Below are 21,966 nucleotides of genomic sequence, written 5' to 3' on the forward strand. Positions count from 1 at the left end.
TTCGCACTCACATTCACTCGCACATTCACACCTAGTGGCAATGTGGATTATCCAATTAACCTATCCCCACAAGCTGCATGTCTTTGGACTGTGGGAGGAAGCTGGAGTACCTGGAGGGAACCCACGCAAACACGGGGAGAACATGCGAACTCCACACAGAAAGACCCCGCCTGATGATGGAATTGAACTCAGGACCTTCTTGCTGTGCGGCAACAGTGCTAACCACTGTTCCACCGTCTTTTTCAAGTTGTATCATAAATTTACACTGAACTTTTCTAAAAGCAGAACATCACTGTTGCTTTATGTCCACGGTAAATTAAACGCCCACTCACATCCTGGGCCATTTGACCTTAGAACTGAAGAAGCTTCTCGGATGAGAGGTGAAACGTCTTCAAGTAACTTAAAGAAGTCCAGACGCTTTTCTTTGCAAGCTCCTTTGACTACGATGACCTGGATGACTGAGAACCTTCACAGACACACGGTAAATTATGCATGAATTAGCTTTCTGATCTTCAGACTTCTCTGTATCAGAGCCGGCAAGAGGCATAAGCAGACTAAGCAGACTACAGACTAAGCCTGTATTAAAATATCTCAAGGATTAAAGTTTACACTGAGAGAAAGGGCAGTTTCACTGGTCCACAAAAGGTCAAAGTGGGCTGTTGTGTGGCCCACAACATGAAACAAAAAGTCAGTTTGACATCCCTGTGCTAGATTTATAATACAGAAATAAACAATCATGGGCAATATAATATATATATAATATAATATGGGCTTTAGCTGAGGTTGGGGGTGCTAGTTCAAATTCTGCTTAAGGCTGTAAAACCATAAAACCTTGGACTCTGCTCTGCTCTGTGCCGTTTACATCTGCGCTGTTTACATTCCACCAGATGCTAATGCTAAGCTAGCGTTAGCACAACTGAGCAGCAGCATCAATAACAGCCTGGTAGCACACCCGGACAGTGTCTTTATTGCGGCTGGGGATTTTAATCACGCGGACCTGAAATCTGTACTTCACAATTTCCACCGAAATGTGAAGTGTGCTACCAGAGGAGATAGAACTTTGGACCAGGTGTACACCAACATGGCGAACGCATACAGAGCCCAGGCCTATCCCCACCTGGGTCTGTCAGACCATCTCTCCCTTCTGCTACACCCAATATACACACAAAAGATCAAGAGCACTGGGATTACAACCAAAACCGTGAGAACATGGCCGCAGGATGCTATTCCGATGCTTCAGGACTGTTTCCACTGCACAGACTGGGAGGTATTCAAGGTGCAGGACACTGACAATCGTGTCGCATTGGACAGTTACACCTCCACTGTCTTGGACTACATCTGTTTCTGTGTGGACAATGTAACAACTTGGAAACGACTCCGTGTGTTCCCTAATAATCCACCCTGGATGACACACAGAGTTCAACAACTTACAGGAGGCATACAGTGCTGCCAGGGCTAACCTGAGAAGAGGCATCAAGACTGCCAAGCAGCAGCACAGGAGGCGTATCGAGGCCAGGTTTGAGAACATCACAAACCCAAAGCAGGTCTGGGAAGGCATCAGGGCTATCACGGACTACAAAAGGAGAACACCATCACCCTCAGCTGATAGTCCTACTCTGGCTGAGGACCTAAACCTCTTTTATGCCCGCTTTGATAGGGAGAACACCGACCCTGTCCTGTCCCCTCTCCCCTCAACCGACCCTGCTCCGGTCCTGAGCACTCATGAGCTGAGGCGTGTGTTCCGTAGCATTAACACCAGGAAGGCGGCCGGGCCGGATGGAGTGCTGGGCCGGGTGCTAAAAGACTGTGCTGCGGACCTGGCGGACGTCTTCACCTCTATATATAACACCTCGCTGTCCTGTTCACTGGTACCATCCTGTTTCAAAGCAGCAACCATCGTTCCCATCCCAAAACAGTCAAATGTCACATGTCTGAACGATTTCAGACCTGTGGCACTCACCCCCATTCCCGCCAAATGCCTGGAGAGACTGGTCATTAAAGGCAGGCGTCCCAGCAGCAGCAGAAGAGTCGGCAATTTATCTTGGCTGCCTCCCAGTTTAAATCCTGCTATGACTGCGTAACCTTCGGATATTAATGGGTTTTAGGAATGTCCACATTAAGATCCACATGCTAGCAGGCACTTGTTAGTGAAAGCACAATTCCTCCTCCAGTCCTCAGATGGCCTCACCTGTGCTCTGGTCATCCTCCCAAAGGTCAGTGCCGACAGAGCAGGGAAAGCCTTCTGCTCGCGGTGACGAAGGAGTAGTAGCGCGTTGTGCTTCTGTAATCATGCCTGCTCATTTAAAGTGGTTGTAAAAGGGCATCCATAAATAAATAAATTACCGGGCTAAAACAAGGGCTTTGTCCTGTCCTCGCTTTTCAGTCTTTGTGATCTGCAGCCTCAGGGTTGAGATGCGCCACTGGGACAAAGGGAAGGGTTACAATAGGGAGGGGACTATAAGTGACGAATAAGTGGTTTAGGGTCTCTTCCAACCGCTCCGGATCAACGCGTCCGCTCGCAGGAAAGGCTGGTTTCGGAGATCTGTGAGTAGGCATGGAGAGGGGGGGTGAGAGACAGGGGGACACACATGTTAGACGACCAAGAGGTCAATCTGGACATTTGCTTCTGTTTACATCTCAATTTCTTAAGAGTGTGGTACGCTGGAGCCACTATCAGGGACAAACAGAGACTGCAGCGTGTTGTGCGCTCTGCTGAGAAGGTGATTGGCTGCAGACTCCCATCTCTGCAGGACCTGTACACCTCCAGGACACTGGGGCGTGCAGCCCGGATCTCAGCTGACCCTTCTCACCCTGGACACAGTCTGTTTGACCTGCTCCCCTCAGGCAGGAGGCTCCGGTCCATTCGCACCAGAACCTCTCGCCACAAGAACAGTTTCTTCCCCTCTGCTGTTGGACAAATGAACAATAACCACATGACTGTCCCCGCCACTAACACATGACCCTACGCTGTGTCACTGCATCATTTCATGTCTGGCACTGATCACCACCTGCACTCATGTATATATCTTTCTACGTAGCACTCATAATTCTTATTCTCATGTATATATGTTTGGCACTGATCACCACCTGCACTCATGTATATATCTTTCTACGTAGCACTCATAATTCTTATTCTCATGTATATATCTCATGTATATCTCATGCACATATCTTTCTTTCTACATAGCACTTTAATTCTTATTGTCTGCACTGAAGCACCGCAGCAATTTCCTAATGTTGTAAACCTCAACATCTGGCAATAAACCCATTCTGATTCTGATTCTGATTCTGATTTAAGCAAGAAGAGCAGAGGATGTACACTCAGTTCTCACTTTATTAGGTACACCTAATTTATATCAGTTGTTCCCTCATTTCTGTAAATGAGGTTAAGCTAAAAAAAGAAAAGCAAATAGGAACACCTTACTGTATAATGCAGTACATGAAAACAGCACCACAAACCATATTTCCTCTTTTTTACAATGAAGATGAAACTATGAAAAGTTGCCTTTATTGCAGGACTGTTGTTAGTCTGCATTAGTTTGAGCTCCCTAATAAACTGACAACTGAGTGTTTATTGTTATAATTTTCAAATCCAGAAAATCTGGAAACACTTGTGCAGTTAAAACTTTGGGTTAAAGCTGAAATTGTCCATAAGAGCTACAAAATTAGCAAATGTGGCAGGAATGCCACATTCCCATAGCCTTGTATTTCAACTGCTAGAAGTTGTGCTTCAAAACGGAGAAATTCAAGGCTTTGAGACGGTGATTTTGGCAAATCAGTAACACTAAACAATGAGGACGTTACAAAGTAACCACTCTGGTTACGATACAGTGGTCAACAAGCTCTTGAGTTTGCAGATTACCAAACAGGATGGCTGTCACAGAGGAAACAAAAGTGTGGATACAGACTGTGTTCACGTAAGTTTGATTCTGTTTTCTTCTAGAGCCTGTTGACCAAATAGCTGTTGAGCACACCGCAGATGACATTTAGCACAGACAAACATGGCGGACGCTGCCGACTGGTGAGAGGTAAATAAACAATGGACAACATGCAACACGTAACAGGAAGGGGTGAGGATGCCATGGGTTACCGGTCCGTTGCCATGGTAACCGGTCCGTTGCCATGGGTTACCTGACCGTTGCCATGGGTTAACTGTCCGTTGCCATGCGTTAACTGTCCGTTGCCATGCGTTTACATGCGTTGTTATGGGTTAACTGTCCGTTGCCATGCGTTTACATGCGTTGTTATGGGTTAACTGTCCGTTGCCATGGGTTATCTGTCCGTTGCCATGTGTTTACATGCGTTGTTATGGGTTAACTGTCCGTTGCCATGCGTTTATATGCGTTGTTATGGGTAAACTCCGTTGCCATGGTAACCGGTCCGTTGCCATGGGTTACCGGTCCGTTGCCATGGGTTACCAGTCTGTTGCCATGGTAACCGATCCGTTGCCATGGGTTACCGGTCCGTTGCTATGGTAACCGGTCCGTTGCCATGCGTTTACATGCGTTGTTATGGGTTAACTGTCCGTTGCCATGCGTTTACATGCGTTGTTATGGGTTAACTGTCCATTGCCATGGGTTACCGGTCCGTTGCCATGGGTTACCGGTCCGTTGCCATGGGTTAACTGTCCGTTGCCATGCGTTTACATGCGTTGTTATGGGTTAACTGTCCGTTGCCATGCGTTTACATGCGTTGTTAAGGGTTAACTGTCCGTTGCCATGCGTTTACATGCGTTGTTATGGGTTAACTGTCCGTTGCCATGGGTTATCTGTCCGTTGCCATGCGTTTACATGCGTTGTTATGGGTTAAATGTCCGTTGACATGCGTTTACATGCGTTGTTATGGGTTAACTGTCCGTTGCCATGGGTTATCTGTCCGTTGCCATGCGTTTACATGCGTTGTTATGGGTTAACTGTCCATTGCCATGGGTTACCGGTCCGTTGCCATGGGTTACCGGTCCGTTGCCATGGTAACCGGTCCGTTGCCATGGGTTACCTGACCGTTGCCATGGGTTAACTGTCCGTTGCCATGCGTTAACTGTCCGTTGCCATGCGTTTACATGTGTTGTTATGGGTTAACTGTCCGTTGCCATGCGTTTACATGCGTTGTTATGGGTTAACTGTCCATTGCCATGGGTTATCTGTCCGTTGCCATGCGTTTACATGCGTTGTTATGGGTTAACTGTCCGTTGCCATGGGTTACCGGTCTGTTGCCATGGTAACCGGTCCGTTGCCATGGGTTACCTGACCGTTGCCATGGGTTAACTGTCCGTTGCCATGCGTTAACTGTCCGTTGCCATGCGTTTACATGCGTTGTTATGGGTTAACTGTCCGTTGCCATGCGTTTACATGCGTTGTTAAGGGTTAACTGTCCGTTGCCATGCGTTTACATGCGTTGTTATGGGTTAACTGTCCGTTGCCATGGGTTATCTGTCCGTTGCCATGCGTTTACATGCGTTGTTATGGGTTAACTGTCCGTTGCCATGCGTTTACATGCGTTGTTATGGGTTAACTGTCCGTTGCCATGGGTTACCGGTCCGTTGCCATGGTAACCGGTCCGTTGCCATGGGTTACCGGTCCGTTGCCATGGTAACCGGTCCGTTGCCATGGTAACCGGTCCGTTGCCATGGGTTACCTGACCATTGCCATGCGTTAACTGTCCGTTGCCATGCGTTTACATGCGTTGTTATGGGTTAACTGTCCGTTGCCATGGGTTATCTGTCCGTTGCCATGCGTTTACATGCGTTGTTATGGGTTAACTGTCCGTTGCCATGCGTTTACATGCGTTGTTATGGGTTAACTGTCCGTTGCCATGCGTTTACATGCGTTGTTATGGGTTAACTGTCCGTTGCCATGGGTTATCTGTCCGTTGCCATGCGTTTACATGCGTTGTTATGGGTTAACTGTCCGTTGCCATGCGTTTACATGCGTTGTTATGGGTTAACTGTCCGTTGCCATGGGTTATCTGTCCGTTGCCATGCGTTTACATGCGTTGTTATGGGTTAACTGTCCGTTGCCATGCGTTTACATGCGTTGTTAAGGGTTAACTGTCCGTTGCCATGCGTTTACATGCGTTGTTATGGGTTAACTGTCCGTTGCCATGGGTTATCTGTCCGTTGCCATGCGTTTACATGCGTTGTTATGGGTTAACTGTCCGTTGCCATGCGTTTACATGCGTTGTTATGGGTTAACTGTCCGTTGCCATGGGTTACCGGTCTGTTGCCATGGTAACCGGTCCGTTGCCATGGGTTACCTGACCGTTGCCATGGGTTACCGGTCTGTTGCCATGGTAACCGGTCCGTTGCCATGGGTTACCTGACCGTTGCCATGGGTTAACTGTCCGTTGCCATGCGTTTACATGCGTTGTTATGGGTTAACTGTCCGTTGCCATGGGTTCTCTGTCCGTTGCCATGCGTTAACATGCGTTGTTATGGGTTAACTGTCCGTTGCCATGGGTTATCTGTCCGTTGCCATGCGTTTACATGCGTTGTTATGGGTTAACTGTCCGTTGCCATGGGTTATATGACCGTTGCCATGGGTTAACTGTCCGTTGCCATGCGTTAACTGTCCGTTGCCATGCATTTACATGCGTTGTTATGGGTTAACTGTCCGTTGCCATGGGTTATCTGTCCGTTGCCATGCGTTAACATGCGTTGTTATGGGTTAACTGTCCGTTGCCATGGGTTATCTGTCCGTTGCCATGCGTTTACATGCGTTGTTATGGGTTAACTGTCCGTTGCCATGGGTTACCGGTCCGTTGCCATGGTAACCGGTCCGTTGCCATGGTAACCGGTCCGTTGCCATGGTAACCGGTCCGTTGCCATGGGTTACCTGACCGTTGCCATGGGTTAACTGTCCGTTGCCATGCGTTAACTGTCCGTTGCCATGCGTTTACATGCGTTGTTATGGGTTAACTGTCCGTTGCCATGGGTTATCTGTCCGTTGCCATGCGTTAACATGCTTTGTTATGGGTTAACTGTCCGTTGCCATGGGTTATCTGTCCGTTGCCATGCGTTTACATGCGTTGTTATGGGTTAACTGTCCGTTGCCATGCGTTTACATGCGTTGTTATGGGTTAACTGTCCGTTGCCATGGGTTACCGGTCCGTTGCCATGGTAACCGGTCCGTTGCCATGGGTTACCGGTCCGTTGCCATGGTAACCTGTCCGTTGCCATGGTAACCGGTCTGTTGCCATGGGTTACCTGACCGTTGCCATGGGTTAACTGTCCGTTGCCATGCGTTAACTGTCCGTTGCCATGCGTTTACATGCGTTGTTATGGGTTAACTGTCCGTTGCCATGCGTTTACATGCGTTGTTATGGGTTAACTGTCCGTTGCCATGGGTTATATGACCGTTGCCATGGGTTAACTGTCCGTTGCCATGGGTTATATGACCGTTGCCATGGGTTAACTGTCCGTTGCCATGCGTTAACTGTCCGTTGCCATGCATTTACATGCGTTGTTATGGGTTAACTGTCCGTTGCCATGGGTTACCGGTCCGTTGCCATGGTAACCGGTCCGTTGCCATGGGTTACCGGTCCGTTGCCATGGTAACCGGTCCGTTGCCATGGTAACCGGTCCGTTGCCATTGGTTACCTGACCGTTGCCATGGGTTAACTGTCCGTTGCCATGCGTTAACTGTCCGTTGCCATGCGTTTACATGCGTTGTTATGGGTTAACTGTCCGTTGCCATGCATTTACATGCGTTGTTATGGGTTAACTGTCCGTTGCCATGGGTTATATGACCGTTGCCATGGGTTAACTGTCCGTTGCCATGCGTTAACTGTCCGTTGCCATGCATTTACATGCGTTGTTATGGGTTAACTGTCCGTTGCCATGGGTTACCGGTCCGTTGCCATGGTAACCGGTCCGTTGCCATGGGTTACCGGTCCGTTGCCATGGTAACCGGTCCGTTGCCATGGGTTAACTGTCCGTTGCCATGCGTTAACTGTCCGTTGCCATGCGTTGACATGCGTTGTTATGGGTTAACTGTCCGTTGCCATGCATTTACATGCGTTGTTATGGGTTAACTGTCCGTTGCCATGGGTTATCTGTCCGTTGCCATGCGTTAACATGCGTTGTTATGGGTTAACTGTCCGTTGCCATGGGTTATCTGTCCGTTGCCATGCGTTTACATGCGTTGTTATGGGTTAACTGTCCATTGCCATGGGTTATCTGTCCGTTGCCATGCGTTTACATGCGTTGTTATGGGTTAACTGTCCGTTGCCATGCGTTTACATGCGTTGTTATGGGTTAACTGTCCGTTGCCATGGGTTACCGGTCCGTTGCCATGGTAACCGGTCCGTTGCCATGGTAACCGGTCCGTTGCCATGGTAACCGGTCTGTTGCCATGGGTTACTTGACCGTTGCCATGGGTTAACTGTCCGTTGCCATGCGTTAACTGTCCGTTGCCATGCGTTTACATGCGTTGTTATGGGTTAACTGTCCGTTGCCATGCGTTTACATGCGTTGTTATGGGTTAACTGTCCGTTGCCATGGGTTATATGACCGTTGCCATGGGTTAACTGTCCGTTGCCATGCGTTAACTGTCCGTTGCCATGCATTTACATGCGTTGTTATGGGTTAACTGTCCGTTGCCATGGGTTATCTGTCTGTTGCCATGCGTTAACATGCGTTGTTATGGGTTAACTGTCCGTTGCCATGGGTTATCTGTCTGTTGCCATGCGTTAACATGCGTTGTTATGGGTTAACTGTCCGTTGCCATGGGTTATCTGTCCGTTGCCATGCGTTTACATGCGTTGTTATGGGTTAACTGTCCGTTGCCATGCGTTTACATGCGTTGTTATGGGTTAACTGTCCGTTGCCATGGGTTACCGGTCCGTTGCCATGGTAACCGGTCCGTTGCCATGGGTTACCGGTCCGTTGCCATGGTAACCGGTCCGTTGCCATGGTAACCGGTCCGTTGCCATGGGTTACCTGACCGTTGCCATGGGTTAACTGTCCGTTGCCATGGGTTAACATGCGTTGTTATGGGTTAACTGTCCGTTGCCATGGGTTATCTGTCCGTTGCCATGCGTTTACATGCGTTGTTATGGGTTAACTGTCCGTTGCCATGCGTTTACATGCGTTGTTATGGGTTAACTGTCCGTTGCCATGGTGATGTAAGTGTTAAGGCTTCTGCGAGAATGGTGGTCACTGCATGGTGCTCACACACACACAGACACACTTAACCAAGAGGAAACTCTGGCTTTAGTCCTCAAATGTTAACAGTATTCATCACATTTTTTCTTTAAATTCAGTTTTTTTTTCTTGCTTATTTGCTTTTAACATCCTGCTCTGTTAAATCGCCATGTAAGTTGGAACAATCATATTTCATTTGGAGAATTTCTTTAACTGGCAAAAACCCACGTTTGTGGTTCTGATTGTTTTGTTATAATTCGATTTCTTTTTGATATAAGGAATTAAATGGATTTTTATAGTAGAAATGTACGATGGCCGTGTCTGTCATTTGGAAAGATGGAGAGGAGAAGCAGTCTACTTCATACTTCAGTACATTAGGAAATAGCCTCACTTATCATTAAAGAATGAAGAAATAAAACACAAACATGTAGAAAGCACTTGTTTGGATGTTGCTTAATCTGGAAAGGCTTCTGAATTGTAATGAAAGTCTTTGGTCTTGTTACATAAATCATCATATTTATTAAACAGGAAGTGTTGTCTTTCAGTCAACAGACAATCCCAAGAATAGCTTTTTCTTAAAAAAAAAAAGTATGTTTCTTTTGATTTCAGTACACACAAGAATAGTGTTTTATACAATCTTGAGCCAAATTTAAGTAGTGTTAAGATGTATTGCTCCCTTTGTGCCAATGTCATGCAAGTCTCTAAAGCTGTTAGGAGGAATAATCTGTATTAAAACGGATAAGAAAAAGAAGCTTTAAATGCACTTCATCCTTCATCTGTTAATAATACATTTAGAGCAGGCTAACCAAACAGCAAGTGTGCCTTTGAAACAGTAGTCCACCTGGAGTCTCCTTCATGCGTCTGTCACCTCCTAACTGTCACGCACGGTGTGACAGGAAGTGTTGTCAAGGCACGTAATATTCTGTTTTTAACCACCACTTGGTCAAGGCACAAAACTCTGGGGACTCTCGTGTCAGCTGTTCTGATGTACTAGAGGTAAAAAGGAACTAACATACCGTTAAGCTTTTTTTGTGCCTTCAACTTGCATATTGTTGTCAGGATTATAAGGCTAATGTTATATTACAAGGCAGTAAAAAATACAATCTTTACCAAATGAAAGATGTAAAATAAACAAATTATGGCTGACTGACGAGAAATAACACAAAAAGGCACTTCTTAAGCGGAACATCAAACTTTGGAGTAATTTGGTTTGTCTAGCTTGACAAGAAGAACCAGTACAGTGATGGTCTTTGCTCCCAGATACAATCAAAATAAACAATATTAAGTCTGATTGAAGGCGTCTCGAAGACTTGGCGTAACGCTGCGAAACAGTCCACGAATGTCTGTTATAACATCGCACCTCCTCTGTTATTTGCAGGAGGCTTTTGCAGGTGTCTTAAACACATCAGAGCTGCTTTTCCACCATCTCTGGACTCGCACCAGTTTGCATACAGGGAGAACCGGTCAACTGAGGATGCGATCGCCATAGTGCTGCACACATTATTGAAGCACTTGGAACACAGGAACACCTATGCACGGCTCCTCTTTGTAGACTACAGCTCGGCTTTTAATACCATCCGGCCATATAAACTCCGTCCCAAACTCCACCAACTGGGACTCAACTCCTCTCTGTGCAACTGGATTGTGGACTTCCTCACTAACCGCAGACAGAGTGTCAGAGTGGGTAAGAACACCTCTTCCACCCTTGTGGTCAACACCGGTGCCCCTCAGGGGTGTGTTCTGAGCCCTCTGCTATACACTCTCTTCACCCATGACTGTATTTCCTCCTGCGCGTCCAATCTCATTGTTAAGTTTTCCGATGACACCACAGTGCTCGGACTTATATCCAACAACGATGAGACAAACTACAGGACAGAGGTGCAACAACTAGAGTCATGGTGCCACGACAATAACTTGGTCTTAAACACCAAAAAGACCAAGGAGATCATTGTAGATTTCCGGAGGAAGGGTCATAACAACCATCTGCCTCTCTTCATTGGCAGTGAGGCGGTGGAGAGGGTGAGCAGTTTTAAATTCTTGGGGGTAACTGTGACCGAGGACCTGTCCTGGGGCAACCATATCACCTTAGTTGCACGGAAGGCCCAACAGCGCCTCTACTACCTGAGGAGACTACGGAGCGCACACATTCCCAGACCTCTGATGTTGAACTTCTATAACTGTGCCATCAGCAGCGTCCTGACGCATGGATTTCTAGTGTGGTTCCCCAGCTGCACCAAGGCCGACCAGCAAGCACTCCAGCGGGTGGTGAAAGAAGCTGGCAGAATTATTGGAACAATTCTGCCAGAGATCAGTAATATCTTCCCCACTCGCTGTCTGAGGAGGGTGCACAGTATCCTGCGGGACCAACATCACCCTGCGCGCCACCTTTTCCACCTGCTGCCCTCAGGGAGAAGGTACAGGTCTATACAGGCCAGAACATCCAGACTGGCCAACAGCCTGTATCCACAGGCTGTGAGGCTCCTGAATTCTGCCCCCCTCCCCTCTCTGCCCCCCTCTCACGGACAATAACCATATCCAACTTCTTAATAGCACTGAACTGGTTTGCATTGGTGCATTATATCTTTATTCTCTCTCCCCCCCCCCCCCTTTCTTAAATAGACAACCATCATATCTCACAGTACAATAATATTGAACGGGTTGCATTGTTGCATTTTGTCATGTTTCTCAGGTCTTTGTCTGAATGTCCTACGAACATTACCTGTCTTGTTCTCATGTTGTTGCTAAGGATTGTCTCATTGCACTGAAGTCACACTGGGTTAAATATTTACACTTGGGTTTTAAGGGGTATTTGTTTTTTTTTATTGTTTTTTTTGTTTGTTTGTTTTTTGTTTGTTTTTTACGGGTTGTACGGAAGCCCCAAACGCAATTTCATTGTTCTTTGACAATGACAATAAATAAATACTTGACTTGACTACTTGACTTGAGTCTGTGTAGGAGTCCAAATATGTTGTCATGGTCCAGAGTCTGTGGACTCAGTGGTTTTGGTTTTGATTATTATCTTATGTTTTAGGTTCATTCTTGTTGGGAATTTCTTAGTCTCAGGTTTTGTTTCTGTTTTGTATTTCGAGCTCCTTTTGTTCTGTGTCTCTGTGCCTGCCCTGGTCCCACGTCTTTGTGTTCCCTCCCTGTTGCCATGTCTTGTGTTAAGCTCGTGTCTGTGCATACCTGTTGTATTTCCTGTTTTACTTTGAAGGTCCTTGTTATATGTCAGTCTGTTCAGTTTACGTTTCCCCTGTCTCGTCAGCTCTGATTTCTCACAGCTGTTGCCCTCCTGTATCCCATTCCCTGATTGCCCCTGTGAGTATATAAGCCCTGTGTTTTCTGCTGCTTGTTGCTGGTCCATCTGTAGGTTTCAGGTCAGTTTTGTTAGTTTTCTCAGTTTAGGGTTTTCCTAGTTTCTCTGTATGCCATTCTCTGTTCCTCCTGTATCCTCTTTACCTCACTAGGTAAAGCTCACTCACTGCATCTGCGTCAGTGCCTGCGTTTGGGTCCTTACCACAACCCCACACGTCTGCCATCGCAGCCGTGACATATGTCGACTCACCATGACTCAGCTGTGTCTGAATAAAACGAAAAGTCTCACATACAAGATTCAAAGTTGGCTTACATGAAGTGGATTTATAAATCATAATTTAGCCCATCCATATCCATGGATGCACTGTGCCAGGCATGTGCAGAGGCGGGGGCGGAGGGGGCTTGAGCACCTATCCCTTTCCTCTTATGGTTCCAAGTGCTGTCACCGATCTTTGCAATACAGAGGAAAACTTCACCCCTGAAGTCAGTCACACTACGGTTGAAGACAGCAACACAGCTGTCACAGCTGCAGAGCTTAGTGTGAAGGTTTCGACACAAACCACAGAGGCTCCACACACACTCTTCAGACTTGAAAACCACTAGATTCAATTCAATTCAATTTCATTTATATAGCGCTAAATCACAATAAAAGTCGCCTCAAGGTGCTTCATAGATACAGAGAAAAACCCAACAATCATATGACCCCCTATGAGCAAGCACTTTGGCGTCGTGGGAAGGAAAAACTCCCTTTTAACAGGAAGAAACCTCCGGCAGAACCAGGCTCAGGGAGGGGCGGGGCCATCTGCTGCGACCAGTTGGGGTGAGAGAAGGAAGACAGGATAAAGACATGCCGTGGAAGAGAGACAGAGGTTAATAACAGATATGATTCAATGCAGAGAGGTCTATTAACACATAGTGAGTGAGAAAGGTGACTGGAAAGGAAAAACTCAATGCATCATGGGAATCCCCTGGCAGCCTACGTCTATTGCAGCATAACTAAGGGAGGATTCAGGGTCACCTGGTCCAGCCCTAACTATATGCTTTAGCAAAAAGGAAAGTTTTAAGCCTAATCTTAAAAGTAGAGATAGTGTCAGTCTCCCGAATCCAAACTGGAAGCCTGGTTCCACAGAAGAGGAATATGATACCATATTTCTAAGGAACTAGAGAAGCTGATTTGGAGGTCCAATGTAAAAAACAGCAGGAGGAGATCGAACAACACCACGAGCAGCTCCTCAAAACTCAAATCTAGAAGAAGAAGTTGGAAAACACAAAAATAAGAACAAAGAGCCCACTGTGAGTTTGCAGAGCTCAAAGCAAAACTCTGCGCCAGTGAGGCTCTTTCCAAGAAAAAGGATTTGAAGGTCCAAAACCGAAAATATGAGTTGGAAAAAACCAAAGCTTCACATCGAAGCAAAACCAGGAGAACACAAACATCAAAAACCAACTCCAGAAAACAGAAAAAGAAAATATCTTACTTCAGGAGTCTTTGCAGGCTCTGCAAGACACAAGAAAGAAACAAGAAAATTAGTCCAACGTTGCCAAACAAGACAATTCTCAAGCCCGGTATGAGACAGTACAGCAGTCAAGTTCAGAAAAAGAGGCCAGTGTTAACAAACCAGATCAAAACGAGACACTCCAGGAGAATCAGCAAGATTCTCTTACCCATAAAAAATCTCACCCATAAAAAATTACCATCGACCAATCAAGTAAAACAATTCGATTACCAAAACATCTGAAGTGTGAACATTTAATTTTGTTTTATTTAAAGAGTATTTAAAATGTTCATGTCCATTACAATAAATTAACAGCAGAAATAAATATGTTTACAGCCTGGCTAAAAACTTTGTTCTGTGAATAATAGCCACTGTATCTGTATCAAGTAATATGCTTTGCTCAATGGTTCATGGCATTATAATAATCATGGATTATTCTAATTATGATATTAAAAACACACACTGTATTTTAAAGAAAATACATTAAGAAACAGATTATATTAGATTCATATTTCAAAAGAGTCAAAAGGCTGATTTTACAGCAGCAACATTATTGTATCTCTACGATTTAAACATTTAATAAGCTTTCTGCCTTGCGCAGAATGGATAGCCAAACAAATTGAATCATCATAAATACATTATTTTATATGTATTACTTTTTGTTGTTGTTGTTCTTATTACTTTGTTATTTTAGCACTAGGAATTGTCACAGCTAGCGGGGCGAGCCGTGTGTAATTTATTAAAGGACCCAAGATGCAGGCACTAGTGATGTGAGTGGGCTTTTATTGAGGAGGATGACGTACAACAAAAGGCAAAGGATGGCGAGAACAGACAAAACCTAACTGGGAAAACTAAGAATAAAACAAATCTGAAACCTAGAGACACAAATGGAGATGCAGGGAGACGTAGACAGATGCAGGGGAACCACACAGGATGACGGAAGGAGATAACGCAGACGAACAAGGAGAGGCAGGAGAACACACAGGGCTTAAATACTCACAGCAGTAATCAAGGGATGGGAGACAGGAGGGGAACACACCGGGGAGAAATCAGAGCTGACAAGGCAGGGGAAATGTAACCTGAACACACTCACATGAGGCAGAGACTTTCAGAATAAAACAATGAACTTAACAGACAGATTCACGAGCAGACACAGGGACACCATGGACAGAGGGAACACAGAGAAGTGTGAGCAGGCAGGCACAGAACAGAAACCTAACAAATGGCAAACCCTAACAAAAGACATGACCAGAATAAACAAGAACATGGAGTAATATAAGGAAACACAAAACACTGAGTCGTCAGACTCAGGACCATGACAGGAATAAATAATAATGGATCAGCACAATGGTGCAAACTTGTGTCATAGTATATACATTATGGAGAAGATGTAAATGTCATTGTGCATGTGTGTGGGCATGTTTTATGGATATATAATTATTACTCAAGTATTTAAAGAGTAATAAACACAATTGTAATGGTTTGGTTCTTTAACGTTTTTCTATCATTACTCTATTATGGATTAGGTGCCAGAGTTGTTAAGTGTGGATAATTAAATAATACATTAATGCAACAGCAAATCGTGCCTTGTTCTCAAATGGACAGCAAGTTGAGAGTGACAAATCAGATGTGGAGATGGAAGTAGGGAGAGAGGCAAAGAGTGAGTAACAGACAGAGCCTAGTTTATTTCCCACCGTTTTTAAAATCTGTTGCATTAAGGTTCCAAGCACTGTTACCGATCTTTGCATTTTATTATTATCCCATAATACTTGTTTAATCAGCCACCATGTCTACAGTCTCAGATCAACACAGCCCTGCCCTCCAGCACTATCAGGAGCAGCAGCAACCCCTCAACACCAACATTGAACCCTATCATTAAAACACAGGCTACATTCCCCCACCTGATGACAGTGATATAGTATGATGCGATTCCATATTATATTCCTGATGAATGTGCTTTGTTGGTATTCAGCCTGGTTCTATGTGCCCTTTGTTAACATTGAGCACCTACCCCTTCAAACATCTGTGCACGGCCCTGCACTGTGCAGAACTGAAGATGTTGTTTGTAAAAGAGGAAGAACCTGTTAAAGACAACAAAGAAGCCTGAGATTAGCACGAGATTCACAGAATCACATAGCGTGCAGTAGTTGTTTATGCATAAACCGAAGAACCGGATCAGAGCAGCAATGTGTGACCGCCCGGTTCGCCCCGCCCACTTGCTCCGCCTGTCCCCCTCCACCGGCTCATCTCCCGCCTTCGTGCAGACCTGCGCTCCGCTGCAGAAGCTACTGTCTCTTTCGGCTCCATTTGGTCTCAGAAAGTGATTCAAAATGCCAATGACACTGGCTTACTGGGATATTCGTGGGGTAAGTGGAGCTAACAGGGAGCTGAAAAACTCCATGTGTGCAGCCCGCAGTTGTTCGCAACGGCTGAACCTCCATCTAATCGACAAAAATACCGATTTCCCGTCTTATCATGGCCATTTTTCTGTTTTTAAACCTCGGTGGCGTCTAACCTTTAGCGGATAGCGTTAGTGTGTTTAATTTTTTTAAGATGTGTAACTGTTTATAGAAACTGTTTGAAGCTCGCTAAGTTATTATGTAACTGCAAAACAGCCGAGCTGGGCGTGCCTTTGCACAAACTGTTATCTTTGTCAGTGTAGCCTGATAGCTGACGTGTTACGCTATTTAGAGCCGAGATGCTAGTAACATTTGAGGTTACATTATTCAACGAGTCAGACTTTAGTGTAGGGTTAGTTGTGTGGGACATATTCATTTCTAAACCTCTTACATTGTCAAAGCACAGGGACGTGTGCACACAGTGCCAGGGCTGCTCGTGTGAGCAGAGTTCAAGTCTCTAAATGGTTTCAGCTGTCTGCAAAATCTCATGAATTTCTGCTCCTCCCATTAATCTAGACTTACTGGCATATGAAGCCATCTGAACAAGCCACGAGAGCTTAACCTTACAGCCTCTCGTTAAAAAATAAAAATATTTATTAGTTATGTTCACGTTTTTTCATAAGGCATGGGAATTTTGTGCAGTTTGCATTACAGAAGGCTCTGCAAACTGTCTCTTTGTGGCCGCTTTAAATATTTTTCGTAATTAATCTAGAGCTAAAGCTGATGATACAGCTATAGAGCTTCTTTATTCACAGGGGGGTTGTTTGAGCAGGTAGCTGAGCACGTGTTATTCTGCAGTTTTTGCACCTGGGGCACTCCTTGGCACAACCCCAGAAGGGATTTGTGTCTCCTCCTAGGGCCGAACCAGGGATCTTTTGTTTGTTAGTAGGGCTGCCACAAACGATTATTTTGATAGTAGACTAGTCACCGATTATTTTTGCGATTAGTCGACTAATCAGATCATCATCCATTGGACGTAAAACTACAGCTTATTGCACCAGCAGCATCTGCTCTTATATAACTATCATTAGCTTACAGCTTTAAGTGTTTAAGGTCTGTGCTAACTAAAAATAAAGACAAGATGATAGTTTATTAAATTTTAATGAAATTTGCAGATTGTTTCGGTGAAGTTTAATAAACTCCTTGCTATCTAAAATATAACAGGACACTGGAGTATATTCTGGAGCATCTCACACTTCTGATAATCAGTTGTCTGCTTGACGTTTATTCAGCTGTGTAAAAACTATAACTTTAATCTCAGACAAACTGATTTACTCAGGAACAAATAAAATACAAAAAAAAAAGCCAAACAATAACATTTTAAGTTATCTAAGTGACTCATATATATTTAACCTGAGTAGCGAAAGACAGCGGTGGGTTTGAAAACGATTTGCGGGGAGTCCGGTGTTCTCACGGTGCTAGTGAGCCTAGCCCCCGGCTCGCTAACGAGCTAGTGGGTAACAGATGTCTCCGAAAACGTAGGAGCGCTTTTGAAAATATGTGGTGTCCTGATAAACTGAGCAGATATTTGAGGTTTACACAGCTACATTCTCGCCTGAAAATATGTTAAACGTTTATTTTGTGACCCAGAAAGAATAATAAGAGTAACATTAAAACTAACTGCCGCCATTGTTGGAAACTGCGCTGGGCCGCGCTATGAATTCTGGGACACAGCTGCTGCTTCTTCTTCTTCTTCAGGGTTTAACGGTAGCTGACATCCTTGTACATGCAATGCTGCCATCTTCTGTTTCAGTCCGTTATTACACTCTTAAATCCTGCCACTTATTCCTGCGTCTTTTGTGATCTTACAAAGCTTCAAACGACGCGTCGACTATTAAATCAGTCGTCGACGATTTTGATAGTCGACGTAATCGTGACTAGTCGACAAATCGTGGCAGCCCTATTTGTTAGACAAACTTGTAGCTATAATGCTGTAATTTTAAAGAGTAGAGTAAAAGTCAATGTAGCTGATTTGAAGATTTACTTCAAATGTTTTACTTTGGGTTTTGATTATTGGAATCATTTTCATGTATCATGGTTTATATTTGCAGTAGTCTTTCCTGCACCACAAGTGGAGTTCAAGAAGTCTTTTACCTGTGCTTCAATTAGCTATAATCGTCTCAATCTTGGATCAATCCAATTCTACATGCTCCATTAAAAGTTACCTCAGGACAAGGTGGTGCAGTATAGTTTAACAGCCATATATTACCTATGTATATGTGTAAAACTATTTTTTTTTAAAAACCTTTTTAAAAAGAGGGTTAATTTTATTTTGGTTTAAGCTGGACAGAACTTCCACATTTGTGCTTTGCTCTACAATCCTTATATCAGGTTCAGTATTCACACTTAGGAGGGCTCTGTCAGTGTCTGTGTTCAATGTTCACTTCTAGTTCAACACCAAAAGAAGCAGTTGACTTGAAAGTTTGTTATTTACAAAGTTAAGCTGTTAAGGAGGCAGACAAAATAACATAACAGAAATAATACAAACAAAATCCCAAAATTGACCCAGAAAATACCCATCTGAACATGTGCTTTTCTAATAGCCTAAACTGTCTCGGCAAGTCTTTTTGTCTTTTCTGTGAGTAACTCTAGGTGGAATTAACTAATGGCTACTAGTGTAATCATAGAGAAGTGTTGAGCCATAATGATCTCTAATTTCATATTTTTATTTTATTTCTTTTCTTTAATGTGGCAAAGAATTGAGTGAATTAGGGATCTGATTGCAGCTTTAAACCTGGGTGATGTTTTGAAGCTGGCGTGACACGAGCCAAACTGTAGTGTCCTGGGCATGTACAAGCATGTGAAGAGTTTTCACAGCGCCAGGTGCAGTACTGTAAAAGCTAAACTTCTCAAGGGTGAATGTCCCAGTAAATTCACCCCAAGGTCACACCGTACCATTCCCAGAGAAACTGCAAAAAACCTTAGAGCTACATCTCCAAGATTCTGCAGGCCTCAGTGAACATGTTGAATATTAAAGTTCATGAGAGTATAAATGGGGAAAAAGACTGAACAAATGTGTCTTGTTTGGAAGCGCTGACAGGAGAAAGTCTTTTCTCTCCAAAAGCATCATCACAGCAGGGCTTAAATCTTCCAGGTTATAGCTAAACAAACCACAAGACTTCTGAAATTATGTCCTTCATTTACGAAAATGTGCATGGAAACATTCTTGCCCTCTGTAAATTTGGCATCAGATTCATGAAACGTGTACACTGGCCCATTTTGTTTGTACCACAGTAAATCTGTAAATTACGTAAGTGAAGTCCAATGCATGTCCTCTGCCCACATTCTTATGCAGACTTTACAGTTCAGAGGTGCTAATGTACATTAAAAAAAATCTCTCAACTCTGATTTTTGGCTTTTTGCAGCTTGCCCAGCCCATACGCCTCCTGCTGGAGTATACTGGGGAAGAGTACGAGGACAAATACTATGTCTGTGGGGAAGGTAACTTATCATTTCAGCCTATTGATTTAAAGGGGGGAAAAAAACTCATAACTCTCTAATTAATTAATTCATGTCTCACAGCTCCAAACTATGACAAGACCTGCTGGACTGATGTAAAAAGCAAACTTGGACTGGACTTTCCCAATGTAAGAGTTTTTTAAAGTGCGACTAAAAATTCAATTGTGAAGAATGCAACAATCAGCTAACATTATTATTGGAATTTATATCTCACTATAGCTACCCTACTTGCTGGATGGAGACAGGAAGATAACACAAAGCAATGCTATCATGAGATACATTGCTCGTAAGCACAACATGTGTAAGTACAGTAGCGTGCATTTTGTTTGAGAAGATTTTTTTTCCAAGTTATATTGTAAATCAATGTTAAACTAATATTACTGTTAGTTTCTTTATTATTTATGTGAATCTTGTAAACTTTGACAACAGGTGGAGAGACTGAGGGTGAAAAGGTTCGAGTGGACATCATTGAGAACCAGTCCATGGACTTTAGAAATGGGTTTGTGAGGCTATGCTACACCAACTTTGTGAGTGTTTAATTAAAATAAAAAATATCCATAAATATAAATATTCTTTGAATTCCCTAAAACTCCACTAACGCTAGTGTCATCTCTCTGGTTTCTTCAGGATGAGATGAAGCCTGATTACCTAAAGATGCTTCCAAATACACTAAAGCAGTTCTCCGATTTCCTCGGAGATCGGAAGTGGTTTGCCGGTGACAAGGTATACCTGTCCATAAATATGAGAGGAGTCTTGTTTTAAAGCTGCTTTTACAGATTTAAATTTAATAGACAAACTGGGGGCAGAATTTGACAATTTGAGGCCCTTTTTCTCACTCTAAATTGTACATTGTTTTTAGATGTGAACATAAATTATTTTGTTAGTTGTGCAGAGAAAAACCTGTACTTTTTATGCTGTGCTAGCTCATCAGTATTAGGCAGGATGCAGCCTAAATTTAATACTGGTTCTTAAACTGATTTATAAATAATTGGAGGAGAAGGTGAACCTGGCAGTAAGTTTGTGGATAGAAAATCAAAGTGTTGAACTTTAGTGTTCTAGGGCTTCATAAAGCTGCAGAAGTGTCCGATTCTCTGCAGGTTTAACGTGGCTGGTGACTTATTGTTTGATTTACACCACAGATTCTGTTACTTCTAACATGCTTATGCAACTTTTCTTCACAACAGATCACTTTTGTGGACTTCATTATGTACGAGCTGTTGGACCAACACAGGCTCTTTGATTCCAAATGCCTGGATGACTGCAAGAACCTCACAGACTTTTTAAACCGTTTTGAGGTGAGAACAGTCAAAGTCTTTGCATTAATGATGTAATTTAACCTTTATTTTTTTACCTTTCTTTGTGTGGTGTTGGCTCTGGAGTTTCCTTTCGTTTCTTAAAATTCCAGTGTTTTTATTTTAATCAACGGCCATTATGTCATTGCAGGCTCTGGAGAAGATCGCTGCATACATGAAGTCACCAAGATTCATGAAGGCTCCGATAAACAACAAGATGGCCAAATTTGGAAACAAATAGTAAATAACAGTGCCTTTTATGCCCTGGAAAATTCCTGAAAAATGTTAATTAATGAAACTGTCAAATTAACACCAAAGTCATGACTGGAAAAAAAAAAAGTGCCATTTTGCTCTCTGACTGGTAGATTTGATGGTGTTTAATTACGTAACATGCCGTTTGTAAAACCATTAATGATTTCAGATTTGGGGCGGTCCGGACTAATTTGTACTGAAACATTTCTAATGAAAGCACTTATTGTTAGAATTTATAACCTTTTGTTTGTTTGTTTTTTGGCACATTAAAGTGAATATAGTTCTGACTCTTTGTTGGTGTTTCAATCTTAGCGTAATGTCCTGCACAGCAAGTCGCATCAAAATGTATCTGATGTAGTTTAATGCAGCACGAGAGCAGAAAATGCATCCGGTTCTTGATTTGAGCCATCTACTGTCCACTGAAGCCTCTTCAGAAATGGTTTCTGTGGAATGGTGGCTGTCAGGGAGCCATTTTTTAATGAAGGGGGGATTTAGAAAAAAAAATGTATGGAGGCAGTTTGAGCGGTATAACAATGAGTGCCTATAGCCATCTGTAAAACACAGTGGAAGCTCTGTCATGGTTTGGGGCTGCATCTCAGCCAGTGGTGTTGGAGATC

General features: G+C 43.9%; 1 protein-coding gene across 1 annotated transcript; it reads left to right on the plus strand.

The window, feature by feature from the left end:
- The first annotated feature begins 16,154 nt into the window (after positions 1 to 16,154).
- Positions 16,155 to 21,636, plus strand: LOC147304924 (glutathione S-transferase Mu 3-like). Its single transcript, XM_086277865.1, has 8 exons — positions 16,155 to 16,313; positions 19,712 to 19,787; positions 19,869 to 19,933; positions 20,025 to 20,106; positions 20,235 to 20,332; positions 20,433 to 20,528; positions 20,990 to 21,100; positions 21,249 to 21,636. Exons 1-8 carry the CDS (start codon positions 16,278 to 16,280, stop codon positions 21,336 to 21,338), a joined length of 654 nt encoding a protein of 217 aa, XP_086133991.1. The 5' UTR covers positions 16,155 to 16,277; the 3' UTR covers positions 21,339 to 21,636.
- The last annotated feature ends 330 nt before the right edge of the window (positions 21,637 to 21,966 follow it).

The sequence above is a fragment of the Aulonocara sp. 'chitande type north' Nkhata Bay genome, linkage group LG20 (assembly GCF_057382095.1).
Source record: "Aulonocara sp. 'chitande type north' Nkhata Bay isolate Kocher_YH1m ecotype deep benthic linkage group LG20, A_spYH_male_GT1.1, whole genome shotgun sequence".
Taxonomy (NCBI): Eukaryota; Metazoa; Chordata; class Actinopteri; order Cichliformes; family Cichlidae; genus Aulonocara; species Aulonocara sp. 'chitande type north' Nkhata Bay.

Excerpts from the sequence above, each read along its gene's own strand:
- LOC147304924 (XM_086277865.1), top strand. The coding sequence starts at position 16,278 with ATGCCAATGACACTGGCTTACTGGGATATTCGTGGG. Across the intron at positions 19,934-20,024 it reads TTGGACTGGACTTTCCCAAT|CTACCCTACTTGCTGGATGG; the intron begins GTAAGAGTTTTT and ends ATCTCACTATAG. Across the intron at positions 20,333-20,432 it reads GGCTATGCTACACCAACTTT|GATGAGATGAAGCCTGATTA; the intron begins GTGAGTGTTTAA and ends TGGTTTCTTCAG.